Source organism: Cyanistes caeruleus, chromosome 17, assembly GCF_971803275.1.
Source record: "Cyanistes caeruleus chromosome 17, bCyaCae1.hap1.1, whole genome shotgun sequence".
NCBI classification, from domain to species: domain Eukaryota; kingdom Metazoa; phylum Chordata; class Aves; order Passeriformes; family Paridae; genus Cyanistes; species Cyanistes caeruleus.
Genome location: NC_141717.1, coordinates 12,328,560 through 12,351,976, shown reverse-complemented (window position 1 = coordinate 12,351,976; position 23,417 = coordinate 12,328,560). Strand labels below are relative to the sequence as shown.

General features: G+C 47.5%; 1 protein-coding gene and 1 long non-coding RNA gene across 7 annotated transcripts; both read right to left on the bottom strand.

Moving 5' to 3' along the window:
- Positions 1 to 4,123: 4,123 nt before the first annotated feature.
- CHST12 (carbohydrate sulfotransferase 12) lies at positions 4,124 to 13,060 on the bottom strand. 4 transcript variants are annotated; one of them, XM_086854887.1, is made up of 3 exons: positions 12,982 to 13,060; positions 11,622 to 11,704; positions 4,124 to 5,885 (listed from the first exon to the last, which is right to left on the bottom strand). In XM_086854887.1, the coding sequence occupies exon 3, from the start codon at positions 5,788 to 5,790 to the stop codon at positions 4,540 to 4,542; it is 1,251 nt and encodes a 416-aa protein (XP_086711013.1). In that variant the 5' UTR covers positions 5,791 to 5,885; positions 11,622 to 11,704; positions 12,982 to 13,060; the 3' UTR covers positions 4,124 to 4,539. The 4 variants fall into 4 exon arrangements, with proteins under 4 accessions (XP_086711013.1, XP_086711010.1, XP_086711011.1 ...); XM_086854884.1 differs by lacking the exons at positions 11,622 to 11,704; positions 12,982 to 13,060 and adding an exon at positions 11,211 to 11,330; XM_086854885.1 differs by lacking the exons at positions 11,622 to 11,704; positions 12,982 to 13,060 and adding an exon at positions 11,067 to 11,223.
- A 135-nt stretch (positions 13,061 to 13,195) lies between these two features.
- On the bottom strand, positions 13,196 to 22,679 carry LOC111936089 (uncharacterized). Of its 3 annotated transcripts, XR_015277462.1 has the most exons (6): positions 22,354 to 22,679; positions 17,240 to 17,423; positions 15,623 to 15,727; positions 14,977 to 15,125; positions 14,188 to 14,330; positions 13,196 to 13,702 (listed from the first exon to the last, which is right to left on the bottom strand). It is a non-coding gene; the product is annotated as an uncharacterized LOC111936089 (long non-coding RNA). The 3 variants fall into 3 exon arrangements; XR_015277463.1 differs by lacking the exon at positions 14,188 to 14,330; XR_015277461.1 differs by having other exon boundaries at positions 14,188 to 15,125; positions 22,354 to 22,640.
- Positions 22,680 to 23,417: the final 738 nt, after the last annotated feature.

Below are 23,417 nucleotides of genomic sequence, written 5' to 3'. Positions count from 1 at the left end.
CCGGGGCTCCTGCATCCCTCCCATCCCAGCACGGGGCTCTTCCACACCACTCCCAGCATAGCATGCCACTCTGCTGCAGCCCCCAGAGCAAATGCTCCCCAACTTCTGCAAGGACAGAGCTCAGCCTGCACAGTCTGAGCTCGATCCCTAATTTGATTGAATCAAGGACAGAGGAGAGCTGCACTGTGCCAGCTCCAGAACCAGCACCACCCATCCTCCCCATCTCTTTCCCAAACAGCCAGGTATCAATAGCTTTATTAAATTATGCTTTATTTATCCCTTTTGCCCTTGACTAGAGGGTTTATGAGCAAGACCAGCAAGGGCAAGCCCTTAAATTCAAGCAACACGATTTTCTTTTGAGCCACCACACCCCACACCCTCCCTGGCACCGCTGTGCACCACAGCCCCGCAGCACCCTGCCAAGTCACCGGCTTTCCCCCGCGGGCGCTGCGAAGGTCCAGCTTACGTAAGAAGGAACAAACTGGCTTTTCTTCACCACCCTTTCAATGCTGCCATTCATCCCCTGCCCTCCATCCTCCCAGTGCCACCTTGAAGGATGCAAAACACACAGCCAAAACACTTCATCTCCCACGTTGTCTCAGAGTGAATGTCGTCTGTGGGTGATGAGTCTATAATTTTGTCCCCCTAAACACAAGTCAATTAAAGGGTTAAGGCAAAAAAATACTGAGATGCAAAGGTACCTATGTGTTAAAGACACTCCTGCCCTGACAAAGTCACGTCACTGCTCAAAAAACAAGGAGTTCCGACCTGACAGCCCTTTCCTGGAGCTGCAAAGCCAGGTCACACACATCCCACTCCACCAGAGAATCCGGCATCAAACAGCGAGGGAGCAAATCTGTTCAATGGTTGTGTAAAAATTTTGGCTCTGATGCTGAGCAAGCACTAAAGCTGGTTTCAGTTCTACCCAGCTGGAAACATCTTGGTTAAACCCCAGGTTATTTTTGCATCTGCACATCAGTTCTGCCTCGTTAGAGACTCTGTGCTGTCTTTGGCCAAGTGGTCAACCCCAGGGAAAAGCAAGCCAAGAGGGGAACAGGACACAACTTTCCAGGCTGAGCATGAAATGACAAAGCCAGGTTTATTCAGACACAAATAGCCTGCTTCAAAGCATTTTCCACCCCTCATGGAACTGATACTAGCATCATGACCATCTACATTCCAGGATTTTCAGCCCTCTTCTGACTTCAGGCCAGCACGGATGCATTCTGCCTGCCATTATTTGTCAAATACCAAATTCCAACTCCTTTACGAAACCAGGGGGGAAGGAAGCATGGCTGGTTGAACTCTTTGTCCTTCTCCCCACCACATACACACTTTCACATCATGAGAACAGAGCAAAAAACCCACAAAAAATGCACATTTCCAAAGCCAGAGGCTACATCCCAGTTCTGGCAACCCAGTGGTCTTACCACAAAGCTCAGCACAGCCTGGATCCCCTTTGACTTCTTAACAATACATTCACAGTGGTAGCAGGGTGGAGAAGAAGGGCTTCAAAAGGGAGGAGCAGCAAGGAACAAGTTATTTTGAATCCAGAAGCCAACCACTGCAACATGAACACTCCCCATCAGAGTTTTACTGCTCCTCCAGGGAAGAGCTTTGAAGCGTGGCAATGGAAAATGAGGAGAGAGCCAACAGCACCCAGCACATTGGCTGGGGACAGTTCTGCAAGCACAAAAATGTCTAAGATATCAGTTAAAGGCTGGACTTGCTGAGGTAAAAGAGGGTAAGTAGAGAACACAGGGCCTTCGGTGGCCTCATGCCATCGGTACATTCTCCTTCCTGCCTGCAGCTCCCAGGGAGGCTGATGAAGCCATTGGGATGCAAGCAGCTTGCTCAGCCTCACACATGGGATGTTTTGGACCTCAGTGTGATGCAGGGTTGTGTTAGCACATAAAGATGGAATTTACTCACTTCATCCAGCTTTGGATGTGGAAAGAGAAATCAGTGTGTTCCAAGTCTCCCCTGTCTAGCCAGTGGCGGCAAGGGAAGGGAGCCTTGGAAAAACCTTTTTCTTCTATGGCTGTTAAATCACAAGGCAGCCACATGGAGAGGATACACTCTCACACCACATGGAGCAGCTGCTGGGCAGATTTTGCAGCCGTTTTGCACCTTTTCTGCCCATTGCACAACCAGGACCTCGCTGCCAAAAATGATAACACTCTGCAACCCATTCCTCCCCTGCCCTGGATGACTGCCAGCCAGCGACCTTGAGAAGAGTTCCTGGGACAGGCTGTGGCCATGAATCACAGGACAAGTGAGGCTGGGGAGGCAGCAGCTGCTTTGCAGGGTGGCACTGGGATCCAGCAGCCAAGCACTGCTCAGAGGGGCAGGAAGAGAGAGAACCAGATCAGGAGGTGCAGGGGAAGCAGCTGGTGGGAAGCTCACATGGCATCTGTGCTATGGCCCCAGCCCCCCCATGCTTGCACATACTAAACATCAATTACATGGAAATTAAAAGAGGAAAAAATAAACACTTTGAAAAGGCAAGAGATGAAAACATCCACGCTGTGTTTTTTGAAGAGCGGGATGAACCCACCCTGAAGAAATGTAAATGTAGCAGGAATCAAGAGACTCCGGGGATTACTCATTATAGGAGACGAGACTCTACATCTTTCTGTTTTGCAGCAATTAACTGTTAACTAGGAAAAAAATTGAATAGATCAACACTTTTCTATTATTAGTTTTAAATAATGACTCAGAAACAGGCACTTCCTTTTTCCCCAAGCTATGAGGAGCAAAGCACCAAGACCCTGACAACTGCTTCAGGCTCATTTAAACTGCAAATATCTCTGTACAAATTACGGGAGAGTGGTGTGAATACAAGGAGGAAAAAAAACTTTGTTTTGAGTCTAACTACCATCAATTACCTCTCATTTGTAGGTTATGAAGCTTGATACAGCATATTTGTTAGGAAGAGCATGGAGTGCCCAGATGTACTTGTACAGAAATTGGGGAAGCAAGGAGAGAGAGACAGGAAAAGTCACACCTCCTGATGGTCTCGGAGAGAAACTGAGTAAAAGGCCAATACAAAGTCTCCCCAAAACACAGAGCTGTCTCCCAAGACCTGACCCTGGACCTTAATCACCAATACCATTCACAGTCCAGGGAAATAATTAAGCATTTCAGCTCTGAAAGAGTTGCCTGCCTAATCTGCTAAGCAAACAGTTTTTGCAGAGCAATTCAGAGAGAGAAAGAGAAGCAGATTCAGCTGATGAGACATAAAAAGTCTCTAAAGGCATTAATTTCCTTTGGGAAGCAGCCCACATGCTCCCAGCACAGTGGGAACCATCACTCTTGCAGCAGGTCCCAGCAAGGCAGATGATCAAATCTGCATCAGCCATTTGGAATAAGCAGAAAAGCAGCGTATGAGGATGTGGTGTCACGAGCAGTAGCTGGAATGCTGAAAACAGAAAAACTTTGAGTTCACCTTGACATCTGCTTATTGAAAGAAACCTTCTGGATCTTCTTCTCCCAAGGATAAGTATCTGCATCCCTGCCACGTTCCCATACAGGGTGCACAGGGATGATGAGGACACAGCACAGTTCTCAAGGGACTTGCACTGCATGCAGCAGTGACCAGGACATGGAGCAGCACACAACCAGGGCCTGCTCGCCCATCCAGGAGCACACTCTGCCCACCCTGGCTGGCCAAAACCCCTAAGAACTTCAGCACCCTCCTGAAATGGGACAAGTCATGGGACTGCTCCACACTAGCAAGCTATAGGGGCTGAACCTCAGCTTTGTGGACAGCAGAGTCCCACAGCAGTTTGCCAAAAGGTCAGGCAGTGCAGAGCTGTTGTGTTGGCTACCTGCATGCCCCAAAACACCCCACAAGACTTGTCACTGCTCCCAATGCCATTTCCTTCCTGTGACTCTGGTGTAACACTCCACACCTGTGAGCAGTGTGAGTCACCAGAGTCCTTCCAGGTGTTCTCCCAGGCCTGTTTGGCAGAGTCAGGCACTGACCCAATCCCATTGCCTTGGAGTGACCACCAGCAGACCTGGCACCATCAATATCCCAGCCCCCAGAGAGATCCAAGTGCTCTGCAAACCTTGGACCCCTGAAACAGCAGCCCTGAGACAACACACAGAGGCAGGTACATAATTTCTTGGGGTTTTCTTTTACTTTTTTTATTCCTTCCCTTTCCTTTGCCACGACATACGCTTTGTTTTAAATATCTTAAATATATTAATTTTTAAAAAGTATTAATAAAAAGCTACTGAAGGACATGATTGGTAGAGTGACCAAGGGCAGCAACCCATTGCAAAGTATGGGTACATTTTAAAAAACAGAAAATAAGTGATAACCCCAAAAAAATGGCATTTTTTGCATATGCACAGCTGGCTGGAATACCCTGGACTCTGGCATTATTGCAAAAATGGAAGGGGAAGCAGTAGAAAAAATATATTCCATTGTACCAACTTGCATTGGGAAGGGAGTTAAGAGCAAAAATTAGGAGGATTTAAACATTTTTGGTATTTCAGATGTTCCCTCCCACACCCACTGCCCAATCACTTTCAGTCTTTAAGCAAGTTTTCTGGCTTGGGGTAGCCAAAGAGTACAAAATCTGCTTCGTAAAGCTTGTAGAGCTGCTGCCTCCAAGCCAGTGGGATTTTGGCAAACCAGTTATCTTCCCAGCTGCTGGCAGTCCTGTTCCGGTAGCTGGGTGGGAAGCGAAGCAGCCTGTCCACTTTGAGGAGCTGCAATAAATAAGCAGCATCCTCATCCAGCGTCTCCAGCTTCCCGATGAAATCATAGTCTATCTGGCACGGGTGGCACAGACGGTAAACCTGCCTCCAGTGCTCATTGAAGGGGGCCATCTTCTCTGTCCTGGGATCCAGTAAGTACTGGATGAAGTCAGAAAAGGAGACTTTGAGGCCGGCCCCGAAGGCCTCGCTAACGGAGGTGGGAAGGTTGGTGTGGTTGGAGTAGAGCTTTAGCATGGGGATAGCGAAACGCCTGTAGAAGTCCTCATTCTCCAGCTCGAATTTGCTGCGAAAGGCGGAGATGAGGCGGACGAAGGGGTCTCGCACAAAGAGGAACTTGGTGTACTTCTTCAGCTTGATCTTCATCAGGTGCCGGGAGAACTTCCCGTAGCGGCGCCAGAATTTGTTGAACGTCAGGTGGGTGCTGGTGTTGTGGACGTGTTCCCGGGGGATATCCAGAGGGTTCCGGTAGGGGACCCCCTGGTCCAGCAGGCTCTCACTTAGCACGATCATCACACGTTTCCAGTTGGTGCAGGCCACCTTGGGCACGTAGCAGTAGATGACGCCGTGGCGGTCATCCACAATCAGGTGGTTGAGCTCGTAGTTTGGAATGTCATCGAAGGAGCGCTCCTTGGTGGGAAAGGTGAAGCTGGAATTGGCACAAAACTCCCGCAACGTTCTCTGCCTCTCCACCTGCAGCTTCTCTTGGTCCAAGCTGTTCCTGTCCTTGTGTGTAGACCAGTCATAGCCCCGCACGTTCTCCTCCAAGTTACTCACCACAGGCTTGTTGGAGCCCTGGACGAGGAGCTGCTCTGTCTTTCGGGGGACAGAGCTGTTCTGTTTCAGGCTCGAACTAAGCAGCTTTGCCAAAAATTCATCTACATCTGGCAATGCTTCCCAGTCCTCACCTGCCGTGATGGCTCCTGGGGAGCGGGGTCTGGAGAAGGATGTGTGCAGGTAGAAGTGAGCTGTCCCCACGTTGTCCCAGTACACAATGATCAGGAGGATCATGAAGATGGAGACCAGCACCACAGACAGACGGAGGAGCCGCGCTTTGGTCATCCTGACACCTACTGTGGTAGCTGGCTTTCACCTGGATTCACCTCTGGCTTGCAGAGTGAGGCTTGGGATCCAGCATGGTGCTGCAGAGCAGGAGCCTGGAAAAGTACGAGGAAAGAAAAGTTAGCTGAACCTTTAATCCTTCTGGTTTGGAGAGAATGGCCTGGCACAATCAATGTCATGGGGCTGACCATCACCATTTCTACATGGGGAGAGCTGTGAGAGTCAGAGGTATCCATAGAGACTCTGTGGAAAAGAGCTGGCTGGCCAAAAGCAGACAATGTGCTGCAATTTTATCAGTTTCATAACAATTATGGCTTTTTATTGATCTCAAGTTTCTGGAGTAGGTGATTTCAAGAGAAGCTCTGTCTAAATTTTATAAAAATAGTAAAATATAATTATTTCAGACCTAGAGTTTACAGAGGAAAGTTTGGGAGTATTAAAATATACAACCAGTCACAGAAAGTATGCAGAGCTAATCACCTTTCAGACCTCCTTGATTTTTACACTATCTAACACACAAGAAGAAAGAAGTTTCAGTCCGTGATTTCAGCTTTTGGTATCACACTGTGGTCTCATGTCTGTGTGAAGCTGCTCTGTGCTGAAAACAAATTTCTTATTGGAGTTATGAATACAGGGCTGAAGGTGCCACTGCCTCAGTGGCTAAAGAAAGCCCCTGATGAGAGAAGATCACTGACCTGAACACACCATGTCATCTCTCTGTGTGAAGGCACCCAGTAGGTGTTATCTTCATGACTTTTCTTGGTAGCTATTTCCTTTTGCCAGTAACAAAGATTACATAAACAGTCCACCTATAATCTTCCCACAAAGGGACAGAGTCCTGATAAGAGCCACGCATCAATAAAAATCTAAAGGAGAGATTACTTTTAACTGAACGGTTTCAGAGATTAAGAATGCTCTGGTAAATCTGTGTTCATGCCCAGACACTGTGAGTCAGGACCTCTTTTCCTGCTTTAATGTAATTTATATTTCTATCACACTCAACACTAACAACTCTTGATCACCAAAGAGAGGTGAGAAATCACTGTTAAAGAGTGCTCAGATCTTATGTTCTGAGAGGCACAGCAGGTTTGGGTTTTTTGCTTCAACCAGCCCCATCTTTTCACTGCTGTCTGCTTTTCATGACTCCTGTCCCCTTCCTTCCTGCAAGATCCTCAGGGAACACCCATCTCCCCACCCTGCTGGTGTTTTCTGGTCCAAGGCTCTGTGCAGAGGCAGGCTGGCAAACCTCCCCAAGCCAGCGAGAAGTCTGTGCCTACAGGCAGGGAAGAACAACACAGCAAAGTGAGGAGCTACAAGTAGTTACTGCAATGTTCTCCACCCCTCCCAGCATAGTCCAGACTATGATTTTAAACACAGCAGCACCTACAGATAAAAAATGAGAGCTGTCCTTTCCACAGACATCCCAAATCTTTCCAATGACTTCAGAACAAGCCCTGCAAACACCAGCTTTGAAAACAAAGCTACTTCAGGGCAAGCTGCCCTGAAAAGTTTTTTTTAAAATGAAGGCTGGGTGTCTCTTCTTCCCAAAACACAGAGATTGCTCCCCAACCAATTCACACCACCCTTAAACAGCATCAACCCCACTCTTCACAGGGATGCAGAAGAACTTGAGTCCAGATAAGAAAAAGTGCTGAGCTCTGTTATTCTCAGGGAAAAGGTGCTCAGCACCACTGCAGCCTTGCAGTGAATGACTTGGTAAAAAGACCCTGCATGGCTGTGCTTGCGTCTCAGGATTGACGGGTTTTAACAAATAAAGCCCGGGTTTCAAATATTAGACAAGAATTATTAATAAAGAGGAACAATACCAGACACTGTTACATGTCAAAGTTTTAGCTCAGCTTGTCCCAAGACACAAAATACGTATCTTAAGACCTATGGTTTCTCCACCCTGGTGTATTTATTTACAATTTGGAAGTAGGGAGAGCCAGAAATTCAGTAGAGCTGTAGCCTAACACAAAGCTTTGCATTGCAACACCAAAAAGTGCCCTTTCCTGAAGCCAGGTTCTTATTCTGCCTACAAAGAGGAGCTGGAGGAACTGCAGACATAACGTTTTACACTCTGCTGAGCAAGAAGCAGGTATTACTCAGCAGTAATTCTCTGTGCTTAGCTAGTCAAGATTGAGGATGGAGCAGATCGGAGAAGAAACACCCAGAGAGATCAGTAGAGAGCTAAAGAAGGGGCAAATTACATATGTGCGTCAGCACTTCAGACCAAGCATCTGAATCCAACAGCAGAAGATAATGGAGGGACACTGCCAAGCCTCCTGCTTGGCACACTCCTGGGTTTGAGTTTTGCCCAAATCTGTTCTTGCATTTGATCCCGTTTAGCTGCTCAGGGCAGGGACTGCTTCCTATTCTGGATGAATAGGGTGCCCACTGCGCACAGAATCCCGGCATGCTGTGCTTCCAGCGCTGCTTGAGACCTCTGGGCTGGCTGGAATGCAGCAAGCCTGGAAAGCTGCACGGAGCATCCTTTTCTGCTGTCCCCATACCCAGCAGCTTCCACAGCCCTGGGCAGCACAGCAGCCTCCCAGCATTCCTGCAGAGCTGTCCCAGCCAGGCATGAACAGATCACCCTCCTGGCAGCAGCGACAGGGGCAGACTGGATACTGTGTGTGGCACTCACATTCCTGGGGCAAATGGAAAGAGGGATCTTCACCAAAGCCACCCCACAATGCAGCTTTACCAAGTGCACCCCAAGGGCTCCAGCCTGCTTTCCAGGACACAGCACGCAGGCCTGCCAGAGAGTTTGGCTTTTCCAAGACACACACACACACAGCAGCGAGCAGCACAGAATCAGAAAGACTCCACTTCTATTAACTCTACCAGTGCCAGAGAGGAACCCTGGAAAAGAGCAGTAAGACAGTTTAATTCCCCCTCCGAAGAAAAACACTGCAGAAAACAAGAGTTGCTCTATTATGACCCATCCTCTTCCTGAGCACTTCATAAAGGATGCCAGACTGAAAGCACAAGTTAGAGGTCTCTGTGCACATTAGAGGGAACGTGCCTCTGTCCTTCCCTTGCCAGAATCAAAAGGAAAAGCTTCCAGAAAGAGCCAAGAATTTACATTCAAGTTCAACCCAAAGTCACCAGCCAACAGGAACGTGCACCAGGATCCACACAAAGCTGCCTCTGTGACACAGTGCTGGCAAACTGGAAAGTGGACCAAGCACTATAATCATCCTACAGGGTCCCCTGAGCAGCCATCCCGTGACCATCTCCAACCTGAACCTGGCCTGGGTGTGAGCCAAGAACTTTTCTCCCCATCCCAGGCCCGAGAAAGACACTGGGGTCTGAGGTCACTCACCCCATGACATGCCAAACCCCCTGCTGTCTCAAACAGCCATCTCTCAAACTCTCATTTAACACCAGAAAGCGCGAATGTGTCCCCAGCACTCCTACTGCAAAAGTTATTGCAGATGCAACTCCTCTGGGGTTTGGAAACTTTATTTCCACTTCACAACCCGATTGTAACTGTTTATTCTCAGGACAGATAAGATCTTAAGTAATTTGTGTCTCTTTATTCCTCTCCTCTTGGCTTTATGCAACAACTACGTTCTCTTCCGGTCTCTCTGCAGAAGAAACTCATTCCAGCTCACTTAGAGGAGCAGTAAGGCCTACAGAAAATAAAGCAGCTTACAGAAAGGCATGTGCCAGACACAGGGGACAATAAGCCCTCTCTATTAACAGTGGTGGTTTTGAAAGAAATGTGCCTCCAAAGGCTTGGGTGCAGATCTCTCTTCTTGCTTTGGGTTTTCCCAGCACTAAGCACCACCTAAACTCCTCCAGTGCCCACTTGACCTAACATGAGAAGATACAGGATTTCAGGCAGCTTACTTGGATTTTGCCTGCTTAGGAAGACAGAAAGAAGTGGAATAAGAACTTTTAAAACCACATAAAACCCCCACCAAATTCAAATGGATACTTTCCTTTGGGCCACTTCACCAGAGATCACTGGACCCACGCAGCCTTTTATACTCACATCATGGTACACACCAGTTTTTCTTAGGGAATCAGCAACCTCTAGAAAAGTGGAGCCAGTTTAATCTCCTAAAGGTGCAGGAGAACGAGCTCCCACCAATCAAAGCAGACTGTATCAAGAAACAAATTTCACGCACTCAACACATTGTTTCCTGCCCAGACTTCCAAAAGTCTAGCACCCTTAGCAGAGCAAGGAAGTTGAAACACATCAAATGACATCAATACATTAGTATAAACTTATACCATAAGTAAAAAATGGAGCTGCTTTGCATGTTGCACCACAACTTAGCCCGTAAGTGTTAGAGACCAGCAGAAGAACATCCTAATCTACAGTTTGCCAGCACCTTGCCCACCATTGCTGCCAAAAAGCCTGATTTGTACAAGCTTGGCAGCAATTACCTCCTTTTTTAATATCCATACTTGGAAGTTGTCACAGTTTCTGAAATTTCAGGAGGAAACTCCCCAAAACACAGCACATCCTGTTCATCCATTACCGTAGCCACAAACTTCCAGCACACGCACCATCCCCGGCTTCACAATCGCAGGAAACACCTCAGGCAGCCCCGGGGCTGCAGCCTGGGCCAACAACACCCGGGGACGCTTGTCGTGTGTCACCCCTGACACCCGCACTGGCTGTGGTCACCTTACAAACACCTGCTTCCGGCAGTTTTCAGCCTGAGCGCTGCAGTGGAGATCTGCACGTGAAGTTCAGGCTGGAAGAAGCTCGGTCCTGGCAGGATCCCCGCGGAGCAGCGCTGGAAGCCGGGCTGTGCCGAAGGGAGGCGGCTGCAGCCCGGCATCGCTGCCGCCGCCGCTCCTCCGCCGAGCCCGCCGGTGGCTGCAGAGCCTCAGGCCCAGCACCGCGGCTGGAGGGTGCCACAGAATCATTAAGGTTGGAAAAGACCTCTAGAATTGAGTCCCACCATCAACCTAACGCTGTCAAACCGTGACCCCAAGTGCCACATCTACATCTACCTCCAGGGACGGTCACACCACCTCTCCGGGCTCGTTCCCTGGGTGAGCTTGAGGCTGTTTCCTCTTCTTCTGTCTTTTGCTACTTGGGAGAAAAGACCGACACCCACCTGTCTACAACCTCTTTCCAGCTGCCCGTAGAGAGCGATGAGGTCCCCCCGGTCCTCCTTTAATTCAGGCTAAACCCCCCCAGCTCCCTGGGGAGCGTCCAGCCGGGAAGGTGCCGGGTGTGCGGAGATGCAGAGCTGTCCCACAGAGCCCCCGCAGTCCCAGCCCCGCGTCCCGCCGGAGCCAAGCCCTACCTGGCACCGGAGAGAGCGGAGAGACGGGCGGGGACACGCCGTGCTCATAACCGGGAGCTGGTCCGGCCCCGGGGCGGCACCGCCTCAGCGAGCCCCGCCCGGCCTCTCGGACAACCCCCGAGCCCTGCCCAGCCCCGCGCTCACCTCCCGCCCGGGCACCGCAGCCTTCGTCTTCTTCCCCTTCCCTCCTCCTCCTCCTCCTCCTCCTCCTCCCGCCGCGCTCCCGGCGCCGCCTCTCGCGAGACGCCGCGCGCGGGGGTCCCCGCGGGGCCGCGCAGGCGCCGCTCCGCCCGCCAGGGGCGGCCCCGGCCGCGCGCCCGCCCTCGCCTGAGGGAGCGCAGCGGGGGCGGCTCCTGACAGCGCCCCGGAGTCCTGACAGCATCTCCCAGCAGAAGGAGAAACCGCCATAAACTAAAAAACAAGATGCACCTTAGCGTGTCTAAGAACTGCTGCCCATGGAGAGGGGCAGAAAACTGGAGCAGGGTGGCCAGGGAGGGTGCGGAGTCTCCCTCTCTGGAGATATCCCAAAGCCACCTGGACGCGTTCCTGGCTCACCTGCTTTAGGTGACCCTTCCGTGGCAGGGAGTCTGACATGGTGATCTTCAGAGGTCACTCCAAATCCTGAGAATTCTGTGATTCTGGAAAAATTTAACGGAAAGCTCACTTTTAAATTAATTACAGATTACCACATCGTAATACTGCATGGGTATTTAATGTCCGTGAGGTTTGGATGGCCAGCAGTGATTATAAGGAGCAAAGTTAAGTAACTGGACACAGAAAGGCTAGAAAGTGCTGCTGAAAAATCCCAGGACAGTTTAAACTCCTTTTGGTTCTCTAGTTGTTTGTGACTGGTAAGAATCGAATCAAAGAAACATTAGCCCAGCACCGAAAAGTTCCACTTTGCACAAGACATGGGCTGCAGCCTCACATCCAGCAATAATCAAACCTACAAGTGATAATTTACAGATCCCACCTCCAGGATTTTAAGCCCCAGCTTTTACATAAATTATCAGACTTTAAAATACAGATTTTACAAACAGGGAAGTTTGCACATCACATGACTCTGTACTCTTCACAACAGTCATGGAAAATTATCAAACTCTGTCACACAAACTTTCCCTCTGGAGATGCATCCTCCAGAGACTCAGCTCAATTCAGCTCACTTGAAATGGCACCAAACACTGCAACTTTTTCATTGGTGATCCAGCCCAAAGGTATTTAGCAAAGATGTATATGCTTGGAAAGCTTCATTTTTGGTCCCACAGTGTTTGCAGGTCACGTGAGGTCTTGTAAATACAGTCCTGGCTCAGGACCTGCTGGCACAGGTTTGTCTTATACACACTCTGTGCTTATTTCATCTGTATGTCTTCTTTTTATATCTTTGTTTATCTAAAAGAGTCAGCTCTGGGGACAAGCGTTCCTGACCTTCCACTTCCCTGTCACACTTTTTCCTACTGCTTTCTGTTTCATAAGGAAAATCAGCTGCTTGCTACACCCACTCACTTGCATTGATTGCATCCCCACTTCAGGGACTTATGTTATTTATAAAGAAAAGTAATTAAGGTTCCTCATCCCTGGAGTAAACTATCCCTCATCTTCCCAACAGCAAAGCAAGAGGCATAGAGAAATAGGAGCGTGTACAGTGTCACCCAGTGAGAAACAGCACACAGGAGAATTCTTTGCAAGTGCTGCAGTTGAAAAAAAGCTTCTTTGTCCATTTGAAAAAAAATGCCCAAACCTACCTGAGACTGTCATCTTAGAGGGGGGAAGCAACTTCTGTTTGGGGCAAGGAGTCACTATTCCATGCAATTAATAGAACCATTTTATTTGCAACATATTTCAAAAGCCCCTTATTGGAGAAGGCTGACAGCTGAAGATGTTTCTTTCCAAAAAGAAAAGCACATTCCCAGTTTACCTCCAGGCTAGTAATTCTTATCATGGTCTTCACCTATCACCACTGCTGCCTCTCTGTCTGCAGTGAGATCTGAAATGCCCTGTAGATAGAAGAGAGCTTAGAGCAATCTCTGGCTGCTCTCACAGCCAAACATCTGCTCACCCAAACAGCATTCCAGACGTGCAGTACACCTCCCAGCTTCACAGCAACACACAGGGAAAGAACAGGGAAACTATTTCTCAGGCATTTACTTTTGGTTTTAATAGTCAGGGAGACTTTTGGATGCTTGGGTGGCATCCACACTTTTGCCCTGGGAAAAAAAGGCAGCTTAGGCTCCATGCTGACATCTTCTGGGAGACGACACTGCTGGGAAAATGAGGTTTTCCTCTTCTCCTGGACTCTGTTAACAGGCTATTTGTTTTAGACTGAAGCTAACAGCCAGAGCACACAGTACAGAGCAAAGACTTGAAGTAGGGATATAGAACAGGAAATATACAGTGTATAAGCTTCCTCTCCTCCCTGCTCGTAGCAGCATGTCTTCAGCAATGTGACACAGAAGCTTAAATACATTTTAAGGCACGCTTCTGAATCTGCTTCCTCAGCTTCCAGCAACCTTGAAATTGGAAATCCTTTGAGGCCAAAGAGTGTCCTGTTCATGGGTGACTTCTGTTTAGTCCCGGCTGGCTCCCCAGACAGGCGACTGCCTCTGGCTTTTGCCGACTGCTGGCACCATCTGCAGGCCCTGCAAGAGAGGGAAGAGGAAGAACTCAGTGAAGTTTCTCACACCTTGATTTGAGTTTTTTTGCCAGTCAAAATGCAGAAGAAACATATTGCTACAGGCTGTGGAGGGGTGAGTTTGGCAAAAGCCAAGGATCTACGCATTGCTGCCTCAGGAAGATCCCAAGGTGACACCTTCAGTGGAAGCAGTATGTTGACATGTTGCAAACTCAGATTAAAGTCTGTGTTTCACATATGGATTAGACTGGGGTTATGAACACCTTTGAAGACATTATTTTCTCTTCCTAAGAGGTTATTTTTGGCTAAGAGGGAGATGGAGTGTAACTCCTTCTGGAGCATTGCCCGTGTCATCTGTTGCAAAGAGAAAAGGCTTAAAACTTGGCTATAAAACCTCTACCCGTGTGACTGCTTTCACAACTGGACCATTTGTGTTGCATTTACAGCTCTTTTAGTTCGGATTGCACCAGAGCAAGTGCTGAAGAGTCTTACAGTTCCTCCTGTGCCAGCCAATCTGATATTTCATGCATTCACTTGTTTCTGTAGGTCCCATCCTTTGACGTGACCAGCATTGCTGTGCTGGGTGGTGCGTGAAGGAGCCTTGCCTTTTGGCAGTACCTTGAGTGGAGTCCCCTCTATTGGAAGCAGGGAGAGTTTTGTTATAAACAGTGGGAACAGAGCACAGTTTAAAAGCATTTTGCAGTGTGTGAGTTGCTAATATCTAGCCAAAATAAATTAGAGCATGGTAAAATAAACGTTAAGCATTTTTTAGTAAAAAAAAACTAACAAAAACTTATGAGCATCAGTAAACACCCCTTGCCAGAACAGTGAAAGATTCTGGCAACATTTCAATAGGATTTTCCTGTCCGGCTCCCCATAACTCCTCCTGGTCTTGTGTGTCTGCACAAAGCAAAACAACTGAAGCTGGCAGATGGTCAGTGCAGTCTATCACTGTGTCCTTGCTGAGGCTTAGGATATGAAACAAAGACTAAACTGAGATCAACAACTTGCTGCACATGAACCCAGTTGAACATTAATGCTTCCCTGTAGGATACAGAGGCATAGCTGAGGCAGTTCTCTATAAAGGATGTGCTTTCTTACACATCAAAAGCTACTTAGGCCATATAAAAAAATTGATTGTGTTACTGATAGTTCTGATCACTAGTGTTTACCCTGACTTATTTCTCCTATGACAATCCATCTTCTCCAGCAGAGCTGATGCAGGATGTCCCCATCTGTCAGATGTGATGTCAGGCACAGAGAAATCTCTTTGGCCCCTACCTGAATGGTGGCTGACAAGAACCCTGACCTTTGTGGCAATGGATCTGCTACTTGCAGCTTTGGAATGGATGGAAGAGGGTTTGCACAGGTGGCTCTCACAGACTTTGTCTGTACTGGGGCTTGAGGGTCCAGGGCTTATCTTTCAAGATCTGAAAAATATAAGATGAGTTAAACCCAGTGGTGTTGTCTCTGACCTGTGACAGTTGTCCACTTTGCACCAAAAATATTTCCTGCCCTTCCCACCTGACCGGCTCAGCTTGCTCTTTAGGCAGGAGGTCAGGGGTGTTATAGAAGAATAAAGATATTTAACTTATTTCCTCATGCAGTTTGTACTATGTTTCTCTTACTCTGCTTAAAAACCACCCACTCCCCTGGACCTATGCCTTCTGCTCAGCTCATCACCTTTAGAAAAAAACACTGAAATGTGTTTGTGTTCCCAGTGAAAGTTTGGTTATTTGCGAAGTTTTGTTTTGTGGCAATTTCTTTCAAGGTCTCTGGACTCAGTAGAACAGCAGCAATGTCTATGGGAGGCTTTTCACCCTGGAAAACCTCACATACACTAAGCTGCTCTGCATGTTCTGCCATCACAAGAGCAGGATGCTTCCCACAAGAAATGTGCCTTGAATTCAGTTCCTGCCATACTGACCTGCTGAACTGAGCTTTCTGGCAAGCCACAGAAAGTTGGGCTGAGATGGGTGTCCAGAGACAATGCTTCCTACAGAGTGTCATTTTAGATGATCTGTAACTGCCACTGTGAAGAGAATATGCCAAGAGGTTAGCAGATAAAAGCACAGACCCCTTATCAACAGGGAGAAACGAAACATGTCTAGCTGAGAGCTGTCAAGCTGTGGGGAAAGCCAGAAAGCTGGTAAACATGGTGATAAAGAACACAGCAAGGAATACTTCAGAATTCATTTCTGTCCCCTAATCCTCACTATCTTGGCTACTTTATTTGGTTTTAAAGCCTGGAAACAGAAGCAAATTGAAACATGTCCCATGTTTCTCTCTGCAGAGAAGGCTCCTGCTAAATCAGAGCTGATTTGCAAGGCCAATATACCAGGAAATTTTTAAAGGGATTTCAGTTTCTAAAGGTCCTTCCAGTTTTGGTATGTCCCAGCTTTGTGGACTGGGAGGTGCCAGGTCCCCTTGCCCTAGAGAATAAGTCTAATAATAAGAAAGACTTAGAGTACTTGTCTGACTCAAGGGTGATGGGGGAAATGTCAAATTTCACCCCCCAGGGAATATCCTTCATGTTCCCAGGCACACCCTTTCTGATCTCATCTTTGTTAGGATCCAGATGCTGACTGACATCCAGGGAAGGGCTGTTGTGGAGCTGCAGGAAGAGGGAAGAATGAGATTCTCAGCAGATATTTCTCACTATAAAGCCCCTTCTCTAGCCCAGGCTCTCAGTCGGTGTTACAAAGACGCTCTTGATAGCTCATGTGCTTTTACAGAGTTCCAGCCACCTGCTATTTGCTTCCCTCCTGTAGAGGGTCACCCAGAGTAGTGTAATTTTTCATATAACAACATGACTAACATTAAGTGTATTATTCAAGGTGAAACCCGACTCCATGCCCTGTTCATTCTAGACAATCATAATAAACAGGAGATGCTGCTGCTTGGACTCCCTGCTGAAGACTGGCAATTTCCTGGCAGCCCTTACTGTCTCAGAACACACAAGTTTTCCTGAGACAAAGCAGCCAGCAGCATCTTTCTGATGAGAAAGATCTGAAGGCTTCAGAACAACTGTGCCCTGAGCAAACAGAGGACTCTGAATGAGAGTCTCCTTCAGCAGTCACTTGGGGCATTTCATGTTTGGCCATCTCACCTTTGCTCTTCTGTTGAGTGGAACTCCAGAGACAGCATGTTCATAAAACAAAATCCCTGTGCAGCTAATAATGCCAACGTTGTGGGGTTGATCCCTGTATGGGCCATTCACTTAAGAATTTGACTTAATGATCCTTGTGGATCCCTCCCAACTCAGAATATCCTGTGATTCGGTGAATTAGCTCACTTACAGGTGCACAAGCTCAGGGGTGCTCTTCCCTCATCCTAAAACCCACAGGGACAGAGACAGGATGCAAATGATCCTAAGCTGGTTCCTTCAGCAGCCTGAAGTATTTGGGAGTCAGGTGCCTCACTGCTTTCACGGTGCCAGCACAAACCCATATGCAGCTCTGAGCTTTGCTGCTGCCATCCTGCCCTCAAGCACCCCCTGGCAGAGGCCAGACTGACAACCCTGAGGGCACCTTCCTCTCCTCACCTTCAGAGCCACCATCCTGTGCTGTTCTACCAGCGTCAGGTTGATCTCTTCTCTCGCTGCTGTAACATCCTGAGGTTCATGTGAATCCATGACATCCTTGTCTTCCTCTTCAGTGTTTCCTCCTTTCTCCTCCTTTGATGGCATATCATCCTTGCACGCACCCTGAGCCTTCTCTGGTTCCCAGCTGCCAGGAAAAAAAAGAAAAAAAGAAAGGAACTTCTGGGACACAGTGACATAGCTCTAGTGATGCATAGCCCTTCATTGTGTCTGTCCAGCTTCTTCTTCCATGACGACAGCAGAATTAATTAGTCCAGGCTGCTCTGGAGCTGGACAAACCACGCAAAACAACACAATTATCTTCCTCCCTTTGCCTCCTATGTGATCTTTCTGTGGAAAGAACACCCCAACACAAATTATTGCCTATTCACAGGTACTTGTTGAATATCTTTAATGTCCTCAAGATTGTTTTAACCATAAATGACCCATATCCTAAGGAACTAGAACTTTCAGTACCCAAAGGGAGCCTACAAGAAAGATGGAAAGAAGCTTTTTACAAGGACACAAGGCAGGACAAGGGGGAATGGCTTCAAATGGACACAGACAGGGTTAGATTAGATGTTAGGAAGCAATTCCTTTCTGGGAGGGTGGTGAGGCACTGGTGAGGGCTGCTCTGAGAACCTGTGGATGTCCCATCCCTGGAGGTGTTCAAGGCCAGGTTGGATGGGGCTTAGAGCAATCTGGTCCAGTGGAAGGTGTCCCTGCCCATGGCAGGGGGATTGGAATGAGATGATCTTTAAGCTCCCTTCCAACCCAAACCATTCTATGATTCTATAAAATTTACAGAGGCATTATGTGGTTGACTAGTGGTAGGGAACTGATACCTACTTATAAGTTTATCCAGAAGAAAAGGATGTGGCTGCTTTTGGAATCACACCTAGAGGCACTGAACACAAATGGAAACCACTTTAAAAGCACAAAGTGACTAGAGCAGGGAAGGACCAATCCAGTCTGTGCTTCCACCCAGTTTTCCCTTAAAACACAAATTCAGAATTAGGACCAAAAGAGGTGAGACATCTCCATACTTTAGTCATGAGCCTAAACTCGATGTTCTATGTGCTGGTTGCCTTATGGAACTATAGCTTCTCCTGGTGAGTTTGGAGGTCCAACTATACATCATGTTGGAAGCTAAGGAGGTTCTCTCACTCCGTTGTTAGGAGGGGCCTGCAGGTGTCCACATACAGCTCAATGTTGGTGTTTTCCAGCTCCATCAGGCTGTGACACATCTCTGTTTGTTCCCTGAAAGCCTCCATCAGCTGTGCCCTCAAGGTGTTCATTACCTGGCTGCTGTGTGCCTCGGGCCCTTGGTGCCCCTCTGCTGCAGGAGAAGACATTTCTGATCTGACATTAGGCCAGGTGAAATTCTGTGAAATCCCCCTAAAACTACTCTGGGACCAGGCCACATATTACAAGACATTCCTTTGTAAGACTCTGCTTCTTTCTGCAGTCTTGTCAAGTTCATCCTGTGCTGAAGAAGTCTGATACAGCTTTATGATTGCATTATTAGCAATAACTCGGGCTCATTGCTATGCTTTTGTGAATATAAAGGGGAAACTGCATTGCAGGGAGATCTCTTCTGCCTTTGCACATACCAAAAGGAAAAAGGTATCTCTTTCCTGTGCTTGTTATCTAGAAATAACCTTGGCTGTTGGTAGCAGAGGCCTTATTATATCTCATGTATAGTCTGTCAGAGAACTTGACTATTTTTATTTCATTTCTTGCCAGATTCACTGACAAAAGGAACAATCCCTGGGGCAGAACAATCAGTGTTTTAAAATCTTCACCCTGCCCATCTCTCTATTTTTTTTCTTTTTTAAAATTACATTCAATGGACCATAGAGCAGAGCTCGGTGTCCTGACAGCCTCAGAGCCCGCGGTGACACAGGCTACAATCTCGGTCACCTCTCTGTGAGAGACAGGACTCCCCACAGCAAATGCCACCATTTCATGTCAAATCTCTTTTCAAGGGCAGGTTTGTGAAATTCAACACATTTTAAGGCTGAGTGAGATGCTGAGAAGGGTGATACCCAGAGTCACAGAGGGGCTCATGCACAAAAACAACTTCATCTCCCACACGTGAATCAGGAATCAGCATTCCTGAGCCAGCTTCCTCAGCCATGAGAGACCCACCGAGCACCACCACAATCCCCACACACAGCCCCTTTCCTTCTCTCTTCCCTCCAGAAACCCCTGAGCTGTTCTAGCTCCTGCCTCTACATTGCAGAACCAAAACGTTGGGGCCAACTGCACTTTTCTCCTTCTCCTGCTTCTCAACCCTCTCCCTCAGCTGCTTGATCTCTCCACATCTATACCTGGCATGTCATCCTCTGCATTTCCATTATTCTGCCTAATTTCTTTCATTTTCATACTTCTCATCTCACACAATTTGTTTTCCACTATTCTCTTCATCTGCATTTCCTATCTCACTCACACCTCTACACCAACCTGCGCTGCCTGCTCCTGAAGTTTGCTCTTCCTTCATCCACTGCATCTTCTATTTCCACTTGCAAGCTTTTAGTCATAGAATCATAAAATTTCGGTTGGAAGAGGTCTTAAAGCCCCTCTTGTTCCACACCTGCCATGATCAGGGACTCCCTCCACTATCCCAGGTTATTCCCACCTCTGTCCAGCCTGGCCTTGACACTTCTAGGGATGGGGCAGCCACATCTTCCCTGGGCAATCTGTGGCAGGGCCTCACCATCCTAATCAAATCTTTAAGGTCCACCTCCTTGGGAATTGTTTGCTCTGGTACCTGTGTCTTGCTGTTTTTTGCTCAATAGGCAGAGGTCAAGGTCATTTGAGATTCTTCAAAGATGATGTGGATGTGCCAGGGTTTTATTGTTCAGGGACAACTGCTGTAGCTGGGTACCCTGCAGTTCATTGAGATTCTGGTGGAGAATCCCAATTAGGAGTGAAGGAAGTGCTGGTAAAATACCATTCATTAGGCCCTCTCTCCTTCAACAGTAAAATCAATAAGTAATTAACTTGCTACAAAAGAAGAATTTTTGCAAGAAAATCGCAATTTACACAAATGCACTGGCAGTGTCTCAATTCTGCTCATGAAAGGAGCCTGCCTTTCCCTCCATGTCTCCTCCTCCCCACTATCCTCTAGAAAACACATCTGTCATGCAGCAGCAGTGAGAGCTCAGCACCAAGGCTTGAGGCAAGGTTCATATATGAGGTTGTAAAGTATCCATAAAATAACCAGCGTGGCAAAGAGCGTGTCTGCAACCTTTCTGATTTCCTAAGGGAGAGACAACTTATGACAGCACACAGTCACTCTCAGTCCTCCCTCCTCCTGCCCCAAAAAATTTATTGTCCAATTTCAGCCAAGTCTTATAGAAGGGATGAAACATTCAAAGGCATTAAGTGAATTTAAAAACTCACTGATCACCTGTGAGCTTAGAGATGTACAACCCACATCTAGAGAATTTCTTTAACTCTATAGAAGCTCCTTCCTTAATCCTTTGAGAAGCAAAATGAACAGGTCTTTCCTGTTCTGTTAAAGACACAGAGAATAGCAGCAAAGCCCAGCTGCCACATGAGCAACTTTCCCCCACAAAAAATGATTCCTATTGATTTTGTCCTTCACCCCATAATTTCTGCCAGTTACTCCAATGTCTCACCCCCAGTGACACTGCCTGAGGAGAGAGACAGCGTGTGCTATCCAAAAAGGGTGACCAGAGGACTGGCACATGAGCAGACAGGTATGTTAACTGCTCACCTAGGTGTCCAGAGCTAGAGCTGCAGTCTATAAATGCTTTCTACAGCTACATCTGTTCTCCTGAGATCAGCCTCCAGCATTGCACAGATGCCCTTATCACTTCCTCCTTTTTAATGGGAAGATTTGTCTCTACTGAATTCTACCTTAATTAAGTGACTTTTCTAGCACGGCAGCTTCACTGTTACTTTAGCATTTAAGTGAGGTCCACACTTCCCAATGAGAATGGTATTTTAACTCTTCACCCTTATCCTCACAGTAAGCACTTAATTGGCTCTTTATTTGAGTGTTTTACAGCTATATTTTATTTCTCTGGAGCAGAACAGCTACAGGGACTACTTTACCTCTTGGAGCGTATGCAAAAATCATTGCACTGGAGCCAGAAATGACTCCTTCTATCAGGCTCTTTGTTGTGGACATATATACTTCCTCCTAATTCAGTCAAAAAAAGCACTAACTTTTGGTCAGGCACAACAGCTGTCCAAATGATCTATACCTAATTACATTCTCTGTGATTTTCTCACTGTGTTTTAGAAATTTCCTGGGCTTTGGAAGGATTTGCAAGCTGTTTGAATTCTGATACATCATAAGAATGAGCAGAAAAGCACAGAGGTTTATTGAATTTTCTAAAGGCAGGCAAGATGCAGGAGCCTACTGAAAGAAATATCCTTCAATATCATTATTTTATTGGACTCTGAACATGAAATGCTTTGGGGTTTTTTGTGTCTGCTGAATAAAGGAGTAAATTCACTCCCTGACCTTTATTGAGAAGTGCCACTGGGCTTCCAAAAATGTCTTAGGTAGCATACAAGGGTAAAGTTTGATGTGAAAGAGAACACAGGTGACTGAACTGCTGTGAGAAGCAAGGCTGCAGTCACATCGTGGTGATCACAAAATGCAGGCACTGATTAATTCCTCCCCGTGCACCTTTCCCCAGTCTGCAAAACACAGCTCAGGGAGGGCACCAAAGCTCCCCTCACGAACCTGTAAAACCACAGAGCCCAGGGAAGAGCAGCAGAGCCAACAACATGACAGTGACCTCATTCACCAGAGAGCTCGGGAGACAACGCTCCTCATCCCTGCTCAGGTGTGGTGCACCTGGGGAGGGCCAGTGGGGGAGAGAGGCAGAATGAACATCCCACATCTCCCCTGCTTCTCTGGCAAAAGGAAAACCCTCCCAGCCCTCTCACCTTCAGCACTGTCACCTTTTATCTGGGTGACAAGTGGCCTCTGGGCTGTGAGGTTCTGTTAACCTGCCAAAAACAATTACCTAAGCAGGGAAAACAATTCTAATATTAAGTCTTAAAAAAAAAAATTTAAAATAGAAGGCTGTTACCTGAGTTGCTGTGTGATCAAATACAAATGTTTTTCCTCAGGATCTGTTAGCTCACGAGATGCCATCTGGGTTTCTGCTTGGATCCATCAGGACCACCCTCAGTGATGGGATAAAGGCAGAGGGAGAACCGCTAGGTCTGGGTTTGGATGGCAGCCTGTCAGGATTCCTCACAGCACCATCCCTTGGCCAGAGGAATGCTGCACTACAGCCTTGCCTGGAAAACACACACACACAGGGCTGAGGCCGACAGACCGCGTTTTGCAACTGATGTAGCAACTTCTGCAATCTGGAGAACTGCAAAATCCTTGGAGGGGCCGTTGAGCAGCAAAACGGTCACTGGGGTTGGGCAAGAGCAGAGCCTGCAGGGACACAACAGAGGGGAGGGAGGGAGGGACAGCACCTCTTACCTCCATTTTCAGCTAAGATTCAGACAGAGGAAAGAAAATAGGCAGGTTCCACAGCAGCAAAATTGCCCAAAGCCTTTTGTGCAGAAGGACTGAGGGAAATATCTGCATTGCTCAAGGACAGAAACTTCATTCTGTGTCTGGCTTTTATTAAGGAAAAAAAAACCAAAGGTGGGACAGGAGCTGCAGCAGGTTACGGAACGGTTCTGTTTGTTCTCAGTCCTTTCAGACTTATTTCAGTACTGATTATCACAGTGTAGAGTTCCTGTGGAAAAAGGGGGCCTTTCCCCTCCACTGAGAGAGCTCACAAGGAGATGCTCAGGGGAAGGACAGAGAGCCCTGTGCCTCCTTCTGCAGAGCAGCTTTAGTGCTCTCTCAGGTGAACAGATTGTTAGATAAGCAATTAGAGCATAGACCAGCAGAATAACCCCACTGGTGCCCCAGGAGAGAGACAAGTGTCCAGGACAGGTGCCTATGGGGTTCAGGAAACTTCAGAACTTTGGGGTTTCCTTTTATTTTGCATTTCCCACTAAATTCCAAGTCTCTAACAAGTAACTCTTTGATCTGCCGAGTTTTCAATTACCAGAATTACTTCATGATTGTTGTTTTTTTTAATTCTTTCCTTTTCACTGGTCCAGATCAGGCTTTAAGAGCTGAAGC

Excerpts from the sequence above, each read along its gene's own strand:
- CHST12 (XM_086854887.1), bottom strand. The coding sequence starts at position 5,790 with ATGACCAAAGCGCGGCTCCTCCGTCTGTCTGTGGTGCTGGTCTCCATC.